This window comes from Sinocyclocheilus anshuiensis, unplaced genomic scaffold (assembly GCF_001515605.1).
Source record: "Sinocyclocheilus anshuiensis isolate Anshui unplaced genomic scaffold, SAMN03320099.WGS_v1.1 scaffold187, whole genome shotgun sequence".
NCBI classification, from domain to species: Eukaryota; Metazoa; Chordata; class Actinopteri; order Cypriniformes; family Cyprinidae; genus Sinocyclocheilus; species Sinocyclocheilus anshuiensis.
The window spans coordinates 73,860-98,042 of NW_015552537.1; the positions used below are offsets into that span (position 1 = coordinate 73,860).

Here is a 24,183-nt window from a genome sequence, read left to right on the forward strand (position 1 = left end):
TACTCCACAACTGCTTCCTTTTGTGATCTGATGTGGCTTCTTGTCACAGAATGAGGCAGAAAATATGTTCTATACTGTAAAAAGCATATGGTAAAAAGACTATGCCGATTAGCAATGGATTATAAATGTACTTAATTATTAGTGTAATTATAAGTTAAGATATGGTTATAATGCAATACATTTACAGTGTTTGGAAACGATTCTTTTTCCATTCTAATGTATTAAGACCGTTAATCATTTGTAATTCCACACTGCTCTGCAGATTATTAGAAGCTTATATGAAAATGTTCATTTATTTTTTGAATGTAGTACATTAATTAAAGAATCATCCAAAAACAAAATGTTTTACACATGAACAATCTTAATGCACCTAAAACATCTTAATTTTCTTTATGCAATATATAACTGATTGTAGTGTATAATATGACCCAGAGTAGATAATTCCTGATAATTCCTCATTCGTGTCGCTTTGTCCTCGAAGTGTCATTGAATCCTGCAGTCAAGCGGCTCATTATGTTCTGGAGAGTAAAAGAAGCTCCTGACCTTTAGAAGAGCTTCGTCCGCCTGCGTTCCTGCATCAGTGTGTGAGCCTCTGAAACCTGTGTCTCTCCTCAGCTCTCATCAAATACATCCGGCCCGTGTTCGTGTCGCGCTCGGATCAGGACTCCAGACGGCAGACGGTGGAGGAGATCAAGAGAAGAGCTCATTCAGGAGGAGAGTGGCCGCAGGTACCGTCACAGCGCACAGAGACATGAGTGTGATTGTCATTTAAGGAAGTCTTTCTGTAACAGTGTATATCAGCCTTGCACAGATCCACTCAGGTGAAACTTTTGAGTCTTCACAATCTGATGTGTGTCATTTGAACAAACGGTGAGTTTTTAGAGAGACAAAAATTAACAGCACAAAACATCCCAGAATGAATCCGATTCAGTAATAAGACTGATGCTCAAGCTGTTGATTTCCCTCTAAAATGATGTCACTTCCTGCAGAATAATGGAGCGTTAAGGAAGTGGCTTTTTTTTATACAAATAGGATGGAAAATGATATTGAAGACACAGGGAAATAAATATAAAAATAGGTCATCAATTTAAACACTGTTCCCAAGAAAATGTCATGTCATGTTTGAAACATTTTGATTAAATTAATAAAGAAACAACCCTTGTAATATGTGTAATAAACTGTTAGTTTCTCGTTGTAACATGAACATCGTCAAATCAGAGCAGTGAAATGATTTCATGTTCACTTCACTGATGTGCGGAGGTTTTACAGATGTAAACATTATAGGTTAATTATTAAAGTCATGTGTATGTTAGGTATTTTATCTTGCAGGATAAAATAATAAAAAAAAAAAAACGTGATTTTTTTTTTCTACAATTTGGTCTTTTTTCTTGCAATTCTGAGTCTGTATCTCACAATTCAGACTTGTTTTTTGCAGTTCAGAGAAGAAAAAATAAAAAGTTTCGCACTTCTGATTTATGGCTTCTGCCACAGAATGAAAAGGGTGTTTGTGACTATAACAATTCTGACTTTTTTTTCTCACAGTTGTGACTATTTTCTCTGAATTGCGAGCTTATGTTAGTTGATGTGTCACAATTCTGAAAAAAAAAAAAAAAAAGTCTGATGTATCAGATTAAAAAAGTTGCAATTTCCATTTTTATTATTTTCTATCCCATGGCTGTAATTATTATTTTTTTTTTATTACTTTATTTGAAAAGGGACCATGTACAATTTTAACATAAATGTTTCCATTTCATGCATTGTACTGAATTTAGCCAATGGCTAGTTTTCATCCGCGGTCCCTTGGGTGTATGACTGGGACTTCGTGAGTTTTGTGAGTTTGTAGTTCTCTTTAGATCAGTTCCTCAAGTGCGAGGCGTACAGTGAGTCGTGTGTTGTCATGTCACTGTGGTTTATTTCATGTGTGACTCATCTGTGGTTTGGTGAAATGATGCATGATTGTCAACTGATCAGAAACTCTGTGTTTTCCAGATAATGATCTTTCCAGAAGGGACGTGCACCAATAGATCCTGCCTGATCACATTCAAACCAGGTGTGTGAGTTTGTGTGTGTGTGTTTGTGTCTGTGTGTGTGTGTCTGTGTGTGTGTTGAGTGAGTGAGTGTGAGTGTGAGAGAGTGAGTGTGTGTGCTTGTGAGTGTGAGTGTGAGAGAGAGTGTGTGTGCGTGTGAGTGTGTGTGAGTGAGTGAGTGAGTGAGTGAGTGTGTGTGTGTGTGCGTGTGTGAGTGTGAGAGAGTGAGTGAGTGTGAGTGTGAGATAGAGTGTGTGTGTGTGTTTGTGTTTGTGCTGCCTAATGGGTAAAACTACATTTCTGAAGCAGCTAACAAGCAGTTCATCATGATCTTTGTTCGTTTGTTTGTTTGTGTGTGTGATTCAGGAGCGTTCATTCCTGCGGTTCCTGTACAGCCGGTTGTGATCCGCTACCCAAACAAACTGGTGAGACGTCTGACTTCATACACATTTACACACAAACCTGAAAGATTGTTCTTGATCTCATAAGATCGGATTTGATTGACTGGCTTCATGAAACTTCCAGGACGAAGTAAGATGTGTTTCTTTAAAAGGTGGTGTTATGTAATAATTCATCCAGTAATGAATAACGTGTGCTGTAGTTTCATATCTCTGATGTTATTCTGTTTGGCCGTGTGGAGCGTCCTGTAAGCAGGTGTTTTGCTGAAGCTGTGTTTGTGTGTCCCGTTGCAGGACACCATCACGTGGACGTGGCAGGGGCCCGGAGCGTAAGTGCCACAGCTTTTCATTCAGATGTAGTCCTAGATGAACATGAGCAGTCCTGCTGGAGCTTCACTGCCAGCTAAACTCATTAAAGGAAGGAACCCTCATTTGGAAAGGTCACACATCGGTGTCGCTCTGCTCTTTTGCAGGTTTAAGATCCTGTGGTTGACTCTCTGTCAGCTTCACAATGAGTTCGAGATCGAGGTGAGTGTGCCTTCTCTGACGTGTTTTGTCATCTGGAGATATAACTGTAGAAGACTTTGAGATCTTCTGAAGAGCGCACGAGAGATGAGAGAGCCCGTGTGTATGTCTGTGTGTTGTGAGGGTCCGTGAGCTGTTTGCAGTGGTTTATGGATAGAGACCTACGATGTCTCAGAATTTAGGATGAATAAATCAGAGGGTCTGTACAGTGAATCAAACGAGTGTGTGTGTGAATATTAAAGCACAGCTCTACACACACTGAAACACAGGCCACGCTCGCATATGAGCACATGATCTTCATCTGAGCATTTACATTAGCAGTCACAGAAACTCAAAGATCTTCACTACAACCCGACAAAATAAGAAATATACTGCTATTTCACATTAGAATGTGCATCTCGATGTAATAATAATAATAATGCAATGTTATATTTTAAGGAATATCACACAATTTTCTTGCATGTTTCAAATTGATCAGTAAAAAAGTAACAGTGCAGAACTTTGTTTGGCAAAACATAAAATGTGTTCAGTTTTCATTTGATTACATTTTAAGAAATTCATTAAACTGTTAATGCCTTGATTTGTTTGATACTGTTTTTTTTTTTTTTTTTTTACGAATGTATTTGTAATACGTCATAAATCAACTGAATTTCTGAGAAAAAAAAAACATAAAACATTTAATAGGGCCCTATTATTTAAAATATAGAACGTTTTATAAATTCTATTGATCAGGCTTGCTTTTTGATGATTACAATTTAATTAAAACAATTAAAAACTTTTTAAACATTTTTGTTTTCATGTTTTCAACTGATCAGACATGCTTTTTGATTGCTGAAATTTAATTTAACCATTAACCAAACAGAGTCCAGAAAAATTAAGATGGGAAAAAATCGGGAAAATGTCGTCGGACTCTACATATGAGCTGAATATTAGTGATGTTTTGATCATCTGCGTCTGTTCTGTGGAGTGCAGATCCTCCAGACTCTTGTCATTAGAAGTCATTAAGCGATGCGCTGATGCACACAGACGAGGCTTCAGTGTGCGTTTCTTTTTTTCTCAGTATCTGCCCATTTACTCGCCCTCAGAGGAGGAGAAGAAGAACCCAGCGCTCTTCGCGCACAACGTGCGCCGCTTGATGGCAAAGTAAGATCTCAGCGCCCCTCACGGCCTCAGTCTCTGTCTGTGTTTCAGAAAATATGTACAGAAAGATGTTTAAATATTAGTTTGATTACCTGCTGTCGTGTGTTTAGTTACTGTCCATATAAAGGTGCATCTCAATAAATTAGAATGTCGTGGAAAAGTTCATTTATTTCAGTAATTCAACTCAAATTGTGAAACTCGTGTATTAAATAAATTCAATGCACACAGACTGAAGTAGTTTAAGTCTTTGGTTCTTTTAATTGTGATGATTTTGGCTCACATTTAACAAAAACCCACCAATTCACTATCTCAACAAATTAGAATACTTCATAAGACCAATAAAAAAAAACATTTTTAGTGAATTGTTGGCCTTCTGGAAAGTATGTTCATTTACTGTACATGTACTCAATACTTGGTAGGGGCTCCTTTTGCTTTAATTACTGCCTCAATTCGGCGTGGCATGGAGGTGATCAGTTTGTGGCACTGCTGAGGTGGTATGGAAGCCCAGGTTTCTTTGACAGTGGCCTTCAGCTCATCTGCATTTTTTGGTCTTTTATATAATAAAACCTATATATATAATAAACCTGTGAAGAACATATCCTAAAAACGAAATATGAATGAATGAAAATAAGTTATGTTTTGCATAAAGAACATTAGAACCTATTTTTAGGACGGTCTCTGTAAATCAGTTACATTATTTAATCATCATTAATCTCATAGTGTATTTGTAGTTCACTCATTACTGCATTCAATTTCTTTTTGAGTGAAGAAAACTATACAACAGGCCCAAATTAAATAAATGCATAAATTGTATTTAAAAAAATCCTATTTCAATAATCATGTACAGTTTTATTTTATGTAAATAATTTAAATAATTATTACATTTTTTAAATAAATAAGCACCCTAATTCTCATGACTGTAATGCAGGAAAAAACTATATAAAATTATTATTATTGAAAGTATTTTTGCATGATGGTATTTATTAAAGCAGTAAGCCGCAAGAAGCCGTGGTTTCCAGTGAATTTATAACAGCTGTTATAAATTCACTGTAAAGCACGGCTTCACGGGGCTTATTGCTTTTATAAAACGGTTATTCCATATACGTAGTAAGGTTTCACAGAATAAAACGGAGCAAATAAAGTGTAATGATATTAATAAAAACAGTATTCTTCCACCAAACAATGTAGCTCCTCAGAAACAGTTGTGGTTGCTACAAAGTGGTTGCCGAGCAACAGACAAACGTAAACAAAGGTGTATGTTACTTTGTAGAGTAATTTACAACAGCTTGGAACGTGGCTCAGCCAATCAGAATCAAGCACCGGAACTCTCTGTTTTATAATCCTTAATTTATACTATTTAATTAAATATCTGTGTTTTGCAGCTACAGTAATGATTCGATATTGTGAATAATGGCGATTCCAGAAGACTCGAGTGCAGATAATTAACTGGACGAGATGTGAGCGTGCGTGTTCTTGCAGGCTTTGTGAGATGAGTGTTGTGTCTGAAGGGCCCTGCAGGTCCCCGTCACTGACTACTCGTTCGAGGACTGTCAGCTGGCCACGGCGCAGGCTCAGATCCGGCTGCCCGTCGACACGGCTCTGCTGGAGTTCGCTAAGCTGCTGCGCGCTCTGGGGTGAGTCTCGTTATCGTTACAGACGCTGATGAGCAGAGTCAGCCTACAGAGGACCACTGCATTTAGGGCCCTATGCATCCTCTTTTTCCCCAGATTCTTTAGTTTTAGGTTTTCATTTTTGCATTGGATTCCTTTTAACCCAGTTTTAATAGTTACATTTTAATAATCAAAAAACATGACTAGTTGAAATAATGAAACGTGTACAATCTAACATCAGTTTATTAAAAGTATAACAAAAATGACCTTTTCAGGGCCCTAGGAAATGAGTTTTATTTTTCCTCCCATTTTTATGTTATTTTATTATTATTATTATTATTATGTTTTTTAAATTATTATTTATTTTTCCAGTGGAAAAAAAAAGTTTCCATTTCCTTTGGATTCCATTGTTTTCTGTTTCAATAGTTAAATTAAATTGTAGTAATTAAAAAGCATGCCTAATTAATTAAAATAACAATAAAACTTGTGCAATTTAACAACAATTTATTAAAAGCTTAGCTCCACGTGATCTGTTTTATTTATTTATTTTATTATTTTTCCCCCCTAAATTTGTTTATTTATAACATTCTGTTTTTGTTTTTTTTCCCATTTTATTTTTTCTTGATTTAGTTTTAATGGTTTAATTAAATTGTTGTAATCAGAAAGAATGTCTAGTCCCTTGAATTAATAAAACTTCAACAGTTTTTTTTTTTTACAGTAATACAGTGAAATGGAATGATTTTTTTTGTAAATTATGTGTTGTCTGTTTTAATTTTTCTCAATGTATGATGTAACACAAATGTATTATCAAAAACGGCGAGAGTTAAATTAAGGCATTAACACTTTAATATATATATATTTTTTTTTTTATCAAACGAAGTGCTGTACATCGCTGTTAAAATCAATACATGAAAAGAAAAATCGCATTGTAAAAGTTTTACTTAGTTAATTCTGATTACTGATAAGTACATTGCACTGCTTCATACTGACAGTCACTAGAGCATGTGATGATCTGATTGAGTGCACAGGCCTGCTCTTGATGAATTCATTCAACATCTGCATGACATTCTGGCTCATGCAGCCGATTGCGTTCTGACTGAACTCTGTGATTGTGTGATTTCTGCATCGCTGTGCTGATGCTGGATGCATTGCTCGTGTTGAATGTCAGGCTGAAGCGTGTGAACTCGGAGAAGCTCCTGCAGGATTACGGGAAGCGCGCTCGTGAACTGCAGGATCAGAGACTGAGTCTGGAGGACTTCGCCCGGTTCCTCGAGCTGCCCATGTCAGACGAGCTCAGATACACGTTCGCGCTCTTTGACGAGGTAAATCAGGCCTTTCTTGCTAATTCATATCCCTCCATCCACACAGATGCATGCGATATTTCGGTCTCGTCTCTTTCTGAGCAGAACGAAGACCACTCGATGGACGTCCGGGAGTTTGTGATCGCCTTCTCTGTGGTGTGTCGGCCTGCAAAAACACTGGACACCATCAGGCTGGCCTTCCAGGTGATTATCACAGGCTTATGCAATGATTGAATGAGTGATGCTGGGCTCTGAGGCTGGTTTGTGTGATGTCTTCAGATGTTTGAGGCGGAGGAGGACGGTGCGATCACAGAGAACGAGCTGGTGTGCATCTTGAGGACGGCGCTGGGCCTCGGAGAGCTCAAGGTCAGCCGTCTGTTCAGAGCCATCGATGAAGAGGACTCGGGCAAAATCACCTTCGGTAAAAGAAGCGCTCATATTCCTGCATGAGAGTCAGCATCACAGCTGCCCGGCGTTCTCCGTTCTTCTTCCTGGAGCGCTGCAGTTTGACGTCACCTAGGTTTGCGTGGATGACAAAAATAATGTTAATGCTTCTATTTAAAACACAATTAATTGAAACAAAACTGAAGTCACCATTTGACTTTGTACGATTATTAAATCGCTGTGATTGAATTAAATGTAAATGCACTGCATGTTTCAGAGTGAAGCGCGGCACTGTGTTCATTTACACATGAGCCGCGCAGGATTCAGTCATCAACATGCATTTCAGGAACTTAAAGTGCCAACAAACTTGTAATGAGAAGCTTTAGGAGCTCGCTGCAGCTTGTTTGAAAATGAAGAAAGTAAGATTAATATTAGATAATCATTAGCCATAAATTTTAGTATTGCAATTTTACAGTTATAATGTAAAATGATTATTATTTTTCCTCAATATTTTTTACAGTGGAATTTTGCAATAGTAGTACTTATTACTTTGTTTTTATTTAGTAATTGTTATCATTTTAGTATTAATAACAATAACTGCATTGTGATTAAATAATATAAAATATAAAATTGTATTGTTATATTTTTCTTAAGAACCTGATTTGTTTACGGTGAAAATATTACGACAGTAATATTTATGTTGGTTTTTATTTTGCAGCCTTACAAACAAGCACAGCAAAGCTAGATTTTTACATTTGTAACTTTTTTTTAAATCGCATGTTAAATTGCAATCGCAAAATGTATCAGAAAAAAAAATGCAATTAGATTTTCTTTTTTTTTTTCGCCAAATTGTGCAGCACTTAATGCCATTTAACAATGATGTGTTTGAGGTTACTGTCGTACCTGAGTTGTGCAGTGAGTGTGTCACGACGGTCATTTAGATATTGAAAACATGAGCGTATTTAAACGTGCGGCCTGGTCTGTTTTTGTCTTATAGTCTCCGTAGGTTGCTCTTGACAAAACCATATGTTCAGTGGAGATATGCAGCTGTGATGTGAATCAGCCTGTAGATCTGTCAGATGTGATGCTGAACTGAAGATGTGTTCATGTTGTGAGTGTGTTGCTCTCCTGCTGACTCTTGTTCCTCTGGCGCCTCCTGCTGGTAGAGAGCTTCAGGGAGTTTGTGGATCAGCATCCAGACTTCGCCGAGCAGTATCTCTACTCAGACAACGCAGGGTTCGGCAGCAGCTCCCCGTCCCACGCCGCCAACGGCTTCTGCGTCGACTTCAGCCCGAGAGAGCAGAAGAAACTCGACTGAGCCTCGCTGCAATCAACGTTTACTTCCTGCTGTCCGTGACATCTCATTGGTTCCTTTACGCTTGCTGGTTTTCTCTTCCTCTCAGCATCATTTTAAAAGCAAATTTAAGGGAATTTGTTTCGGGGTTTTTTTGTAAAACAAATACTTGAAAGCCAAGCACTTATTTTGTTTCTCGTGGGGTGATTTATTTGTGTGACTGACCAACTGTGCATGTTTTTGAAATACGGGATGAAAATGATGCAAGTGAGCTAAAAGTCCAAGCTGTTTCTCGCGCTCTCATGCAGTCCCTCGCCGTCCACGTCTTTTGTTTTCCGTCTTTCACGACTGTAGATGCCTTTATGAATTCATAAGTGAGTATTTGCATGGGCTCGATGCTTGATAACAGTATTACTCAGTATTTGATCTGATCGTTGAGCGCCAGTGACAGGTATCTGAACTCTGTCTCCTCCTGCTGGACAGACGTGAGCATCAGATTTGAGGTGCAAAATACGACTGGATTAAGTGCTGGTCTGAATCAGTATGAGCCAGTTTTTATTATATCTCCTGATTCCTTAATATTTCGTCCCTTCGCTCAGGGGAAAGCGGCTATCAGCTTTTGTTTTGGGTGTGTGTGTGCACGCGTTTCATTTATTTTCTCATCCTTTTGTACAGTCAGTTGCACATTTATGAATTCTCGATGTCCAGTAATCAATTCATGATCACATCGCAATCAGCTGGGTTTTTTATTTTTGGGTGGGGGGGGGGGGCAATTTACATTATTTTTTACATTTTTATTTTGATTTACTTCAGGTACTGAAATAAACTGCTAAAATGTTGCATTAATATGGACCAAATACAGAATAATGACTGTGGTGTAGTTAGAGAATCAGGAATCTGAACAATGTTATTCATTAGATATAGTCGATAATAGAGCGTTTACCTTTTTGATAAACATATTGCTGTATTTTTCTATTTTTCACTCACAAGAGGAAAGTGAAAAATTGACTTTAAGTCCAATAATGTGGCCGATAAAAGTGGCTCGTTCTAAAATGATAGTAAATTTTTATCTGCGTTTTACATCAAGTAAAGTCTTCCTTCCTTCATTTGGTCTTCGGTTTCTTCACACGAACTGATGTCACACTGAATCCCTCATGAATGATGTTTTGTGGTAAATGGACAATTTGTTTTCATACATTCTGCTTTCACAAAAGCTGAGTGAATAAATCTACTGCCTGATGTGATTGAAAAAAATCATTGAATTGTTTTTGGGGTTTTTTTTTCGTTTGAACCACATGAGGCTGAAGTCGAGCGATATGCAGTTATTTTCTTAAAGTTTGGTCTTAAATTTGATTTACCACAAAGATTGTCAGTTTATTTTGCTAAAAGATACTGTTATTATTCATAACTTTTTGTACGATTTTTTTTATGGTTGATGAGCTAATGTGAAGATGCAGGTTTGATCTCCTGAGGGTCGATCAGTTTAGTCTCCACAGCGTTTCACTGACACCTCAGACGTCTGCGCTTTATGAAATCCGTCAGACCCTTAAAAGGACTTCACTGTCAGTTCTCAACTCACATTTTTGGCAAAGCAATATTTTATTGATGTCACCACCTTTTTAAAAAACGATTTCTGATATGTATTTTGAATATTCCGAGTGCTGGGCATTTTGTGAATTTTGATATACATAAAAGAATTTCCTCTCACTGCCATTGCAGATCTGTGATCTAAAGTGTTATTTCCAGATTGACCTGGTTAACTAGTATGATTAGCTTCTGTCTTTCTACACTTTCTGTGATGTTTACCTCGCTGATGGTGTTATGTATGTAATTATTACGGTTGCAGTTTTTTTTTTTTTTTTTTTCAAAACGATACGTTCATAAAGATTATTGTTGGCCTTGAATTTCAGTGTAATTTTAATGAGGAAAGGAGAATGTATTGACAATCCACACAATCAGCAGTCAAAAGCGCATCATATTTCAGTGACTATAGTCTCAAACAGGAAGTGGTGAGTAGCAGATCTGGAGCCTGACTTACAGAGTCTCTGTTCTCATGACGGCTACGGTCTCCAGCTCATCTCAGTCCAGTTCTCTTGGTCTTTCTCCCCTGTTTTCTAAAGTTGATGAGTATTTACTTGTGCTGGCACTTTAGATTTTGAAGCTTTCTTTCCATGAATCCTCTGACAAATGTGATGGTTTGCTGGTGTTCATGTGAATGGTTACATGTTACAGTGCTCAGTTACTGTGTTACCGTGAACTGTTACTGTGTTACAACGATCGGTTACTGTGTTACATGTTTCAGTGATCGGTTTATGTGTTACAGTGATCAGTTACTGTGTTACATGTTACAGTGATAGGTTAACATGTTACAGTTAATTGTTACTGTGTTACAGTTGATTGGTTACTGTGTTACAGTAATCAGTTACCCGTGTTACAGTGATCGGTTACTATGTTACATGTTGCAATGATCGGTTACTCATTACAGTTAATCGTTACCGTGTTACAGTGACCGATTACTATGTTACATGTTACAATGATCGGTTACTGTGTTACAGTGATCGGTTACTATGTTACAGTAATCAGTTACCATGTTACAGTGAACTGTTACTGTGTTACAGTAATCAGTTACCGTGTTACAATGAACTGTTACTGTGTTACAGTGATCGGTTACTATGTAACATGTTACAATGATCGGTTACTGTGTTACAGTGAACTGTTACTGTGTTACAGTAATCAGTTACCGTGTTACAGTGAACTGTTACTGTGTTACAGTGATCGGTTACTATGTAACATGTTACAATGATTGGTTACTGTGTTACAGTGAACTGTTACTGTGTTACAGTAATCAGTTACCGTGTTACATGTTGCAATGATCAGTTACCCGTGTTACAGTGAACTGTTACAGTGATCGGTTACTATGTTACATGTTGCAATGATCGGTTACTCGTTACAGTTAATCGTTACCGTGTTACAGTGACCCGTTACTATGTTACATGTTACAGTGATCAGTTACTGTGTTACAGTGAACTGTTACTGTGTTACAGTGATCAGTTACTATGTTACATGTTACAATGATCGGTTACTGTGTTTCAGTGAATCGTTACTGTATTACAGTTATTGGTTACTATGTAACATGTTACAATGATCGGTTACTGTGTTACAGTGAATCGTTACTGTATTACAGTTATTGGTTACTATGTAACATGTTACAATGATCGGTTACTGTGTTACAGTGAACTGTTACTGTGTTACAGTGATCAGTTACTGTGTTACAGTGATCAGTTACTATGTTACATGTTACAATGATCGGTTACTGTGTTTCAGTTAATTGTTACTGTGTTACAGTTATCGGTTACTATGTAACATGTTACAATGATCGGTTACTGTGTTACAGTGAACTGTTACTGTGTTACAGTGATCAGTTACTGTGTTACAGTGATCGGTTACTGTGTTACAGTTATCGGTTACCATGTAACATGTTACAATGATCGGTTACTGTGATACAGTGAATTGTCACTGTGTTACAGTGATCGGTTACAGTGGCTTTGTTTTGAATGTACCCATACAGATGATACTAGGTTGAGCAGAAAGGGATTGTGGGTTTGCTCTGGATCTGAAGGTGTTGCAGTTCTTGGACATTAAACTAGTTAATTCTTATCTAATGGGAATCATTGTCTTTCTGTGTAAAGAAGCGAATCTCATGAAACCTGTCAAGAACATATTTGTCTTTACTCTAAAAACCTTCACCATGAAGAACTTTTTTTTTTTCAGACAATTAAGGATTTTTTTTTATTGTTCTTTTATTTTTGAAACAATTAAACACATTTACCCCAAATTTACATTACCAAAATGAAGCAAAGTGTTATTTATGCGAAGAAAATAAAATGTAAGTTTAAATTGCTGTTTTCAATTAAACAATCATTTTATTGTTTTTTAATACATTATTTATTATACTTATGAGAATAACAAAGCAAAACAGTTAAATGTGTATTATATTGTCATGAAAATGTAATTTAAAAAAAAAATATCTTGGTTTCATTTGCTGAAATGGCCAGAATATTATTGAATGAAATCGTATGTAACAATCTGAGCAAACCTCAGTGTCCTTTCTCACAATCAGAGAAGCAGTGATTTAAGATGGAACGGGTTATGTTTTTAATTGTTTTCATCAGTTTTGTCATGAATTGAGGACCCAGCATCTCTCTGGTGTGTAACTTGATTTTTTTCAGTGTATAGTTTATTTTAAAAACCTCACAGAAGACCTGCTCTGCTCTGTGTTCGTAAAGGTTCCTGTATTTATGTATCTGGTGTCTGTGACGCATGTCTAACGCTGAGCTGAAGACGAAAGGCTGAACTCCTCCAGGTCATGGGTCTTTCTGATGGCTCTGATGGCTCTCCTGACACTCGTCCGGCTGAAGTAGATGTTTTAGATCTGTTTTCTATTTTGCCCTGACTTTTATTTTGTAATGTATCAAAAGAGTCATTTTTACAAGATACCTGGGCTTGTCTGTTTTGCCTGCTATGAAATGACTTGTCATTCTGACTCTTTAATAAAAAAGGGACACGTGAGCACATTGTCTCTGGCTCTGCTTGTTTTCTACAGTAACTCTGTGGCCCTCTAGAGGAGCGGATGAAACACAAGCACTGCTGCGATCACACGAGCTTGTTGTGTGATGATGGCTTCAGATCATCATCTTATAATGACAATAATGATAAAAGTTCCAGTTGAAGTTGGTATTTCTTAAGTGTTATATTGTCTTTTCAGGGTTTCTACAGATTGTAAAAAGTCTTAATTTGCCCTTCCACAAATTAAGGGTTAAAAATGTCTCAAATCAGAACAGAAAGCCTTAAATTCACAAATGTGTGCCATTAAATGTTGCATGCACTGTTTTTTGTCCCTCCCCTTAAATCAAGATGCATTTGCTTGAGATACAAATTGAAGGTATGAAGTCTAGTTTTCTGAGAAATTGAACAAAATTAAATCCATGCTTAAACCAAGAACAAGTATATGTCAATGGGGAACGAAAACTTGTTTTGTTGATTTCTCTGAGCCCACTGGATATTGTGTTCTTCTTGTAATCATAAGCTCACTTTATTTTGATCGCTTTCTCATAAAACAAGACTACTTCTCTTATGTCATTTTGCTTTCCAAGTAAATGAATCTTGATTTAAGAATCTTCAGACGTTTTCACTGAAAAACAGGATGAAAATACTGAGCAAGAATCACTTTTTTTATTTATTCATTCATTTGTTTTGCAGTGTGATCAGAAGTAAGTTATTTTCATGTTCCGGTGGTTGAGAACAGAGCTGTTTTTTTTTGTGTGTGTAAAATAAATGACAAAGTAACAGATCTGTAGGACATTCAAGATATGTACATTGACATATTGTGTTCCTTTTCATTTATTCCTTTAAGGTCTTAAAGTCTTACATTTGCCTTCATAAAACCCACCGAAACCCTGCTTTTGCCCATTAATGATTTTAACATGCGTAATAATTGTATAATTTTATATTAGGTAAATTGACCTTTTTGACCATAGATGGCAACAATTTTGATGGATGGATGTGTTTTTAATTGTGTCATTTTATATGAAAATCTACATTGGTGTGATTTAGTCAGTCGAAGCCATTTTGAGATGAATGGATCTCAAATGGAGATGAATGGAGTCAAAGTTATATGTTTTTTGAAACTGGAAAGATAAAATGAGACCCTTGGGGTAAGATGGGCCACAAGAATCAGCACAGAGGGACCCGAGTGCTTTACTAGGCTAATTGAGTAAAATCATTCAATTTGCAGTCATAGTGTTGCTATGACATGTATTAAATTATGAGTGATGATGTATGTAAATATTCATATGCCTGTATATAAGTCACTATGACCATATATATATATATTTGGTCATCAAATATATATTGTCAAATTAGTTCAGGTCTCTTAAACTGCTATCGCAGCTTGTCCTTTAAAATCTTAAGGGTTTGCCGTAAATCACACGACTCGCTAGAAGTGACATCATTTCCTTGGAGGCAAAGCAACTCCAAGAACAAAGCATTAGTCATAAACTTTTCTCACTGTTCCTCTTTTTTCAAACATAACATATCCACCCTGTTGTATTTATTCATTTAAATTAGATTTAATTAGATTTTCTCTATTAAAATTATTTCCTTAACCAGGTTAAAAATGAAGAATCAGTTTTTTGTGTGTGTGTGTGAGTGTGTGAGTGAGTGAGAGAGTGTGTGTGTGTGTGTGTGAGAGAGAGTGTGTATGTGTGTGTGTGTGTGTGTGTGAGAGAGAGACTTTTTGGGGGATTTTTCCTCACTTTGTTACACTTCTGGTGTTCTCAGTCAGAAATGACCGACCTACAAAAAAATTGCTTATAAATTTCTTTTCAAGCTATATTATTTAATCTTTTCTTTCAATCAGCACAGGCTTTTGTAATTCTTTTCAGAACTGACTGATCGTACTCCTCATTGATCTGAGCTCATGCACCTCAGTTTCTGAGTGAAAAACATTATTTGTGGACAATTTTGCCAATGTTCACTCAAAAACTGAGGTGCATATGCTCAGATCAATGATAATATAGCATAATGAGAAATTTGTATGCAATTTTGGTCACACTTTATTTTATTCTCACCATTAACTAACTGTTAACTTTTGCCTCAATAAACTCCTAATTTGCTGCTTATTAATAGTTAATAAGGTAGTAGTTAGGTTTAGGTATGGGGTTTAAGGATTAAGGGATCTAAAATATGCTCATGCAGAATAAAGCATTAATATGTGCTTTATAATTCAGCCAATACTAGTTAATAGTGAGAATTGGTACGTAAAATAAAGTGCCACCGCGATTTTTAGTAGCCTGGCCATTTTTGCCCACAAGGGTTAAGCTTGGGTCCCTGTGCAGAACTCATAAAGCATGCACGGTGGCTTTGGTTATAGTGACGTCCCTGCGTTCGTCCTGTTGCTTGCCTGATTGTGTGTGAATGTGCTGCTGGATTATCTCGGCAGAGACTGGCGTATGCCGTCACTCCAGAGACGGAGCATCACCTGGTGGAGCGTGGAGAGGTCAGGCAGTTCACGGTAAGATCTCATCGCCCGCAGTTTCATCTGATTTCGTATGTGTTGTGAAGAGCGCTGTGTGAATGTGACTTGTTTCTCACAGCTTCATGACTGGCTGGTGGTTTGAGGTGATGATGATGAAGATGATGACGGCACACGAGGACTGGAGCGCCGACAGGAGCGTATTACTAGTGGTTTCTTTGGACATGTGGCTGTTTCGTGACTTGGATAACAGTGTGTCAGTATCGGTTTCACTCTCACTATACGATGACTGTTATGATGGCTGACTGCTGCTTGTTTATTATATCTTCTGTTTGTGGTCAGAGTTCAACTGAGCCTTATTGATAAATGTGATTGAAGAGTCAAAAACTGTACAAAAGACACATTTAGCAACAGTAAAGGTTAGAGACGTGTAAATAGTGCTACTGCAAAAAAGTGTAGAAACTCTAAAGAAATCTACACCATACTGTGACTTCATATTGTGTGGGTCAGAAAGTATGAACAAATCTGAAGTATTTTCAAGAATATCTAAGTAAATAATCTATATCACTTCTCCTTCATTGATCCACTCTGTAAATTGGCAATTAGTTTATCATGAAATGACATCTGTGTAAAAAACTGACCTCAAACACACTGGTCTCCTAATCTATTTATCGTGTGTTATAAAATGACTAAAAAGGACCTAATTATAGTCAGAGATACAGACGCAGATGTAATTTAATGCAAACGTTACCAGCTTGGCAGGAGCTGAAAGGAAAACCCATGTCTTGCCCATAGACTTCTGTTGAATGATCTATACTTTCAACATGAGTTTTGCTTGTTTCTGCTTATGGTAATCGACAGCATGGATATTGTCAATACTGTTAGATCTTTTCAGCAGATAAACCATGCTGTGAAGACTGCTGCTCAGCAATTCTCTCAAATATACCTGTATCTGTTTAGAAAAATTACTTGACTCATCACTCAAGTTTACACTCAAATTATTACGCTGATATAATCAACTCAAAACATTATACTACATTTAAAAAATGAATACATCAATAAAAGTAGAGAACCATTGTCATTATTGTTTGTCTTAATATTGAATAAAATATTAAACTTTTTTTTTTAAAGATGGAATTCACCATGTTTGGTCACTAATCACTAATCTTTTATCACAATGTCACGTTGAAGTGAATACAGTGGTGGATTTTAAATTATATGAGACCCTGCAGCACAAAAGCAGTCTTAAGTCACTGGGATATATTTGTAGCAATAGCCAAAAATATATTGCATGGGTCAAAAATATTCCAAACATCATTAGGATATTAAGTAAATATCATGTTCCATGAAGATATTTTGTACATTTCCTACTGTAAATATATCAAAACTTAATTTTTGATTAGTAATATGCATTGCTAAGAACTTAATTTGGACAACTTTAAAGATGATTTTCTCAATATTTAGATTTTTTTGCACCCTCAGATTCCAGATTTTCAAATAGTTGTATCTCAGCCAAATATTGTCCTATCCTAACAAACCACACATCAATGGAAAGATTATTTATTATTTATAAATCTCAAATATTTTGAAAAATTCACACTTAAGACTGGTTTTGTTTTTTTTAATCTGGTTTTAATGAATTGTGGTAATTGTTTTCCATCTTTCTCATCTACAATGAAAAAAAAAAAAACATTTATTAAAGGTGCACCAAGTAATTTTCCCCCATTAAAAAAATTAAAATAATAAAAAAAAGTACATTTGAAAAACATGTGAAATCGTGCAATGAGGCAAAGACTGACAGTTTAGAGTGATTTCATTTAGATACTCTTAAAAAAGAAAATGACAAAAAACAGCGCTACATTTAAACTACTGCGTAACATGAGCTGTTACACGATAGGAAAACTTGTGTGCATAAAGTTCTTCAAGTCATTCACCGTCTCAGAAACAATGAGTCCAGACACTGATTGTTGATAAACACACTCAGTTTCCTTTTTTTTTTCTTCTGACTGCCATCTTTCTGAGGCGTGTTGGCAGTCAATAAACCATCAGACGGAAAGGTCGAACTATTACAAAACAAAGCATCCAGCACTTAATAAAGGTAAGAGCAGAGGCCTCGCTGGCCTCAGGTAAATAATTGTTTTGGCCTTTCTGGAGATGACTTGTGTGTTCCTGAATCCTGCTTGTTGATTATGTGCGAGGGCCTCAATCTGAGGAAGATTTCCCGGCGCAGACGCACACCTGAGGACAGATGGACAAATCAGATTACTTCAGTGCTGTCTAACAGGCAAAGCTCTGTATTAGGCAAATAAATGAGCTGATTAGACGTGCAAATGACACACTAACCATCACTGATTGAAGCTGATCAGCAGCTGCTGATGCTTAGCAGACTAACTGGCACAGAAATGTCCCTCTGGAGCACATCAACACCAGAGCTGTAACACAGCCGCACACAGACAGCACCTGCTGAGCTCAGGACAGCACACGTGTTTTTATAAACACTTACAGCACTTCAGCTTTATTCTTTATAAAAAAAACATTTATTAGTTTCAAATGATCACTTGAAAATGAGCAGGATGTTGATATAGAGCTGAAGCTGAGACCGACAGCTCTCTTACCTGCAGATCATTTTCATATTTTCAACATCTTCTGAAATGTTGATCTTATGTCTGATTTGATCAAACAGAATAAACCAAAACCAACTAATATCACAAAACATCCCAGAATTCATCAAATCCGTTCATAGTACTGATGCTCCACTGATTTACAAAAAGAAAGTAATTCCTTCAACTCAAAAATTACTGAAAGTCCATTGCATTAAACATAAGTATGTGAACTCAGGATTTTAGTTTATATTTGCAGAATTTTCATAGACTGTTAAAATCATTTAAATAACTTTGCACGATGCAAATGATATGTCCTCAACGATGTTTACAACAACCTGCCGTGCTATTTATGAATGAATAACAGTCTTGATGAATACACACACACTCTCTCTCACACACACAAACACACACACACACACACACACACTCACTCACTCATTCACTCTCACACACACACACATTCACTCACACACACACACACACACACACTCTAACACACACACTCATTCACACACACACTGAGTGTTTTAATAAATCTATTAAATGTAAAAATGTAGAGCGGTTTTCGTCTTCATTGCTATATATGTATTTTTTATATTGATCAGTCAAAATATAGCCACTCATGGTCCATGAATATACTACAGATTATTGAAAAATATAAGCACTAGTTTCCCTTATATGGAAATGTATTATTTAATATATTGCATTATATTTTCCAGTATATTTCCATATATTTGTTTTGTAATGGCAGCAATGACAATATCGGCTCAAAGTAAATTGTGAAATTATTGAAAATTCACCTACATGTTCCATTATGTGTTATTTTGTGATAAAAGACAACTAACTCAATTGAATTACATTTTAAATGAAGATTATAATTTTGTCCAGTATGTTAAGACATGCATGAATGACTCTGGTGAACACTTACAGCAGAACGATTCAGTGTCACTACAGCCAATAAACCACAGCGATTACCCGTGATTTCATGTCATGTTGCAGCGGTTGAATCTAAAAGCATGATTTTGCAAAGGACAAAAACAAGAGCAAAGCCCCTTCATCTGTTCCTCTCACTCATAAACACACACACAGCTTCACAGTAGCACACATTACCGTTAAATGGCAAAGTGACCACACAATGTATGCCGTTGTTCTCTTTTTATTCTCATTTGATGCATATTAAGTCATATTTTGACCCTTGGCAGCCTACTTAATCGAGAAACCCAAGTGCATGATTTTTCAAGTTTATTTTCAACCAGATCCTGATCAACTGAGCCCGATCTGAACAGTTGGAGCAGCACATTTCAGAGCAGACCGATTTATGAATCTGTCCTAATATAATGCAGCTTCACAAAAAGGCCATTATCGAAGAATGGAGCCGTTCAAAACTAGATTGGACTGAAGATCAGAATTCAAATGCAAAGCGGGCTCTGTGAAAATAACATCTGTTCCTTTCTAGAGACAGGCTGGAAATTTGTCATTGGAAATGCAGGACACAAAAGAAGATATTTTGAAGAATTAGCAGCCGAACAGTTTTGTTGACCATTAACTGGAAAAAATGCATGGAGAAAAAACAAAACACTGACATTTCTCAAAGTCTCTTTATCTGTGTCCCGCAGAAGAGGCTGAGTAAGCGATGACAGCATGAGTGTTTCTGGGTGATGAATAATGCAGGTGTAATGAGCTCGAATATTCATTAGTCTGCATAATGAGTGTGTTTTATTGGTTGTTGTCTCCTGCTCTTCTCATCCTCTACTCTCTACTCAAATACTCATCTGCACAAACAATACAAACACAAACACGAGTCATGATTAACTATTAATCAGTTTAACAAGCATTCAGTACTGCAGAACTTGACCAAATTGTGTCGAATTGCGTTGTTTCGTTCTCCAGTCCATCTTGGTAGTTTGACACAATGCGCTATCATGTGGCCAGTGATGATACTGCAGTGTTTTGTTCACTTAAATTACAGTATGTTCTCATGTAGGCAATGATTATAAACATCTGAAAGATGTTATTAAATGTTTCTTTGTAAATGCAGAGGCTAAGCTAATATGTGAAGACGTACGTTTAGCAAGCCTCAGGGGAAGGCCGAGTGTAGTGAGAGACACTAGAGAGGCGTCTGATGTTCCCCGCAGACCTTTTAATGCTCTGCGCATTTGAAAATAATGCACCTCCTACAGTAAACCTGTTCATTTCAGCTGTAAACAGCAGTGTAATGCATGTACAGGTATGAGTTTTGCAAAAAAATTATAGGTAGAGGCATGTTTGTCCAGTGAGCTTGGGTTGATACTTACAGTCGTATGTTCACTGAAAGACTTCTGGCCTCCTTCACAACCCTCTGTGGTGTAGTTTTTTGACAAAATTATTAGATGAATCAAAGCTCCTTGAGCAACTTTTTGTCAAGAGGTTTTGGATTATAAATATATTTTAAAAAATATTTTTTTTTTTAATATTGTGCAGTCTGGATAAATGCCTTAGTCCAAGTTTTTTTTTTTTTTTTTTAAAGTAGCCCTGTAGTCACCTTTTCTGATTCAACTGAAGCTCCAGACTCATGCTGCCATTTATCCTGCTGCTTCACTGAGCGCTTGACTCACAGGAAAATGCTGTGTGCAGAGATGCGCTAATTAACCTAAATCTCCAAGGCTGCTTTCCCACGGCACTAATCTTGCAAATAGTCAAGGCATTTAACAGACCGTTGTTATGGGACACACCAAACAAACATGTTTTTTGTTCCAAGGTTAGCGCATCAGAGGAGCTGTACTTGCACATGAACTCCTTGGTGTCCAATTATACTGAACGCAGACTCAGGTTTACTCTACTGGTGATGAATGCATCCTCGTCCAACAGGGGTCATACATTTATGTCTCACAGTAAAGTCTGTTTTAGCACCAAAAAGGCTATTTCTGATGGTAGATACTGCAAAATCACATTTACTGAAAAATACTCAGCATGGCAAGGTCTCGACTAGCCATTCAAAAATAAATTAATAAAATAATATAAATGAATAAAGGTCTTGGACTGGATTTGACACACATGGAGTGTGAGTGCAGTCTTCTCTGGGCTAGAGTACTACAACTCTGGTGCTTTACTATGGTACTAGTCACATTTCCGTCTTAATAACTGCAAAACAGCTATGATTTGAAAAGTAAAATGCATTTATAACTAGTGAAATATTACACAATTAGAATGAATTCTAGTGTCTCTTTATCTAATAAATAAGAACTTAAGTACTAAAGAGATGAAAACTCACCTCTTCCGTGAGCTGCTTTATATGGAAGCCCATTTCCGCCACAGAATAATTGACTTTTTATCTAACAATTCTGACTGTTTTCCCTCACAATACTGAGTTTTTTTTCCTCATATTTCATAATTGTGAGATATAAGCTCTAAAGTTTGAGAATAAAGTTGTGAGATATAAACTTAGAATTGTGAGGAAAAAAGTCAGATTTGTTAGATAAAAACAGATATAAACTGCAAGAAAAAAGTCTGAATTCTGGGTTTATATCTTGCAATTCTGACTTTTTTTTTCTTCTCTGAATTTCAAGAAACAAACTCAAAATTGTGAGAAAAAAAGAGATAATTGTGAGAAATTAAGTTGCAGATTCCTTATTTTTCTTTCTTTCTTACAAGTAACGCGAGTTACGTAATCAGATTACTTTTTTCAAGTAACTAGTAAAGTAACGCATTACTTTTTAATTTACAAGAGAATATCTGAGTTACTTTTTCAAATAAGTAACGCAAGTTACTTTTTTTTTTCAATTTATTGATTGACAGCTCTCCTGTCCTCATGTTGAGAGAAATCAAATATGAATATGCATTAATTCATCTCACTCACAAAAAAAAAAAATTATTGCTGAAGTGTGTTGAAATTTCTTCTTCTGCATTCTACTCTACTTTCCCTTCAGCCTGAGGCTTATTCATTTCACTTTTGGTGTGAAAAGGCTTTTATATTTTCCAAAAATATAACTCTTTTTTATTTTAAAAACAAACAAGCAAGCCCTGTCCAGATTTGAAAAGTAACGCAAAAGTAACGTAACGCATTACTTTCCATAACAAGTAACGTAATTAGTTACTTTTTATGGAGTAACGCAATATTGTAATGCATTACTTTTAAAAGTAACTTTCCCTAAAACTGGGAATAAGTAGGCTACCATCAAATAAACGTATTGTCTAACTTAATAACTAAATAAGAGTTGTAGCTAAATCTGGAGTTCTAAGGTAGGTTAGGCTAATGCTGAGTGAGCTTGAGTCTCTGGAGTTGTGTAGAGTGGTATCAGCGGGCTTTAACTGTAATGTCTCTATAGAAACCGCTGGAAGAACACAAGAGTCCCTGATCATCGCGCCGCATCTTTCTGTTTCATGATATCAACATCCCGCTGGAAAGTTTGTTTTGCGCAGATTCCACTTGTGCTGGACTTTAAATCATGTGTTATTAATCTGTTAATGCTGTTGGAGCATGAGGATCACATGCGCTGCGCTCTGATGCTCTCGCGTGCCCTGGCCATGAGTGCGGAGAAGCCAAACTTTCTGTCTCAACCCGAGGTGAAAAATATCTATTTCTATCGCAATGGGGATCCGTATTACGAGCCCAGGCGTTTGGTGATTAACTCGAAGCGGATTTCGACCTTCGACACGCTTCTGCGGGAGGTGACTGGCGGCGTGAGGGCTCCGTTCGGCGCGGTGCGGAGCATCTACACACCCAAAGCCGGACACCGCGTCCAGTCCCTGGAGCACCTGCGGAGCGGAGAGCAGTACGTGGCTGCTGGACGAGAGAGGTTCAAGAAGATAGAGTAAGACACCTCCATCCATCCACCATCTATCTATCAAACGGTTACATCCTTATTCTCCATAGTTTATAATGCTAGCAAAGACGCGAAAACTGTGAAATAACACACATTGAAATTTGGGAATCATGTCGTGATCAAAACATGTGGCACAAAACTCTTCAGAATCAGCTGACTTTAGTCAAACAACTTAATGTGCATCCTGGGATGCTTTTCTAGTATGCACAAAAGTTCCCATACTGTAAGAACAAATAAAATCTGTAGAAGAAAAAAAAAAAAAAGGATAATGTCTTGGCAGAAAATTACCAGCACCTTTTCTGTTTAGTTTAACTTTTTCCCTTTAAATTTTAAACAACACAATGCTGTGCGTAACTTAAAATATGAAGAAACACCTGTGAAACATCAATACAGAAAACTTCTCTGAATTTCTCGGAGTGCATTTTTGTTGGACACATGAACATGATGATGCTTTGTTCATGATGAACTTTTATTCAAATTAAAATGTTAGTTTTATGAAGAAGTTCATGTACATTTTAAATGTAGATCTATTAATCTACATTATAACTAATTTCACATATTTAAAGGAATAGTTCACCCAAAATTAAAAATTAGCTGATAATGTTCTCACTCTCAGGTCATCCGAGATCAGGATGAGTTTGTTTCTTAATGTCTTGGCAGAAAATTACCAGCACCTTTTCTGTTTAGTTTAACTTTTTCCCTTTAACTTTTAAACAACACAATGCTGTGCGTAACTTAAAATATGAAGAAACACCTGTGAAACATCAATACAGAAAACTTCTCTGAATTTCTCGGAGTGCATTTTTGTTGGACACATGAACATGATGATGCTTTGTTCATGATGAACTTTTATTCAAATTAAAATGTTAGTTTTATGAAGAAGTTCATGTACATTTTAAATGTAGATCTATTAATCTACATTATAACTAATTTCACATATTTAAAGGAATAGTTCACCCAAAATTAAAAATTAGCTGATAATGTTCTCACTCTCAGGTCATCCGAGATCAGGATGAGTTTGTTTCTTCATCAGATTTGTAGAAATGCAGCATTGCATCAGTGTCTC

General features: G+C 36.6%; 2 protein-coding genes and 1 long non-coding RNA gene across 3 annotated transcripts in view; 2 read left to right on the forward strand and 1 right to left on the reverse strand.

The window, feature by feature from the left end:
- LOC107663803 (lysophosphatidylcholine acyltransferase 1-like) overlaps positions 1–11,122 on the forward strand; it is a 38,237-nt gene extending 27,115 nt beyond the window's left edge. Inside the window, exons 4-14 of the mRNA XM_016454149.1 lie at positions 616–728; positions 1,990–2,050; positions 2,394–2,452; positions 2,720–2,754; positions 2,899–2,953; positions 4,011–4,093; positions 5,599–5,724; positions 6,869–7,022; positions 7,107–7,205; positions 7,281–7,422; positions 8,552–11,122. Of these exons, the coding sequence (XP_016309635.1) occupies positions 616–728; positions 1,990–2,050; positions 2,394–2,452; positions 2,720–2,754; positions 2,899–2,953; positions 4,011–4,093; positions 5,599–5,724; positions 6,869–7,022; positions 7,107–7,205; positions 7,281–7,422; positions 8,552–8,703 (1,079 nt within the window). The 3' untranslated portion in view covers positions 8,704–11,122. The remainder of the gene's footprint in view (positions 1–615; positions 729–1,989; positions 2,051–2,393; positions 2,453–2,719; positions 2,755–2,898; positions 2,954–4,010; positions 4,094–5,598; positions 5,725–6,868; positions 7,023–7,106; positions 7,206–7,280; positions 7,423–8,551) is intronic.
- A 6,206-nt stretch (positions 11,123–17,328) lies between these two features.
- Positions 17,329–18,141, reverse strand: LOC107663796 (uncharacterized). Its single transcript, XR_001631382.1, has 3 exons — positions 18,056–18,141; positions 17,647–17,950; positions 17,329–17,381 (listed from the first exon to the last, which is right to left on the reverse strand). It is a non-coding gene; the product is annotated as an uncharacterized LOC107663796 (long non-coding RNA).
- Positions 18,142–22,818: 4,677 nt separating this feature from the next.
- Positions 22,819–24,183, forward strand: part of LOC107663791 (doublecortin domain-containing protein 2-like) — a 21,933-nt gene continuing 20,568 nt past the window's right edge. Inside the window, exon 1 of the mRNA XM_016454120.1 lies at positions 22,819–23,105. Within this exon, the coding sequence (XP_016309606.1) occupies positions 22,819–23,105 (287 nt within the window). The remainder of the gene's footprint in view (positions 23,106–24,183) is intronic.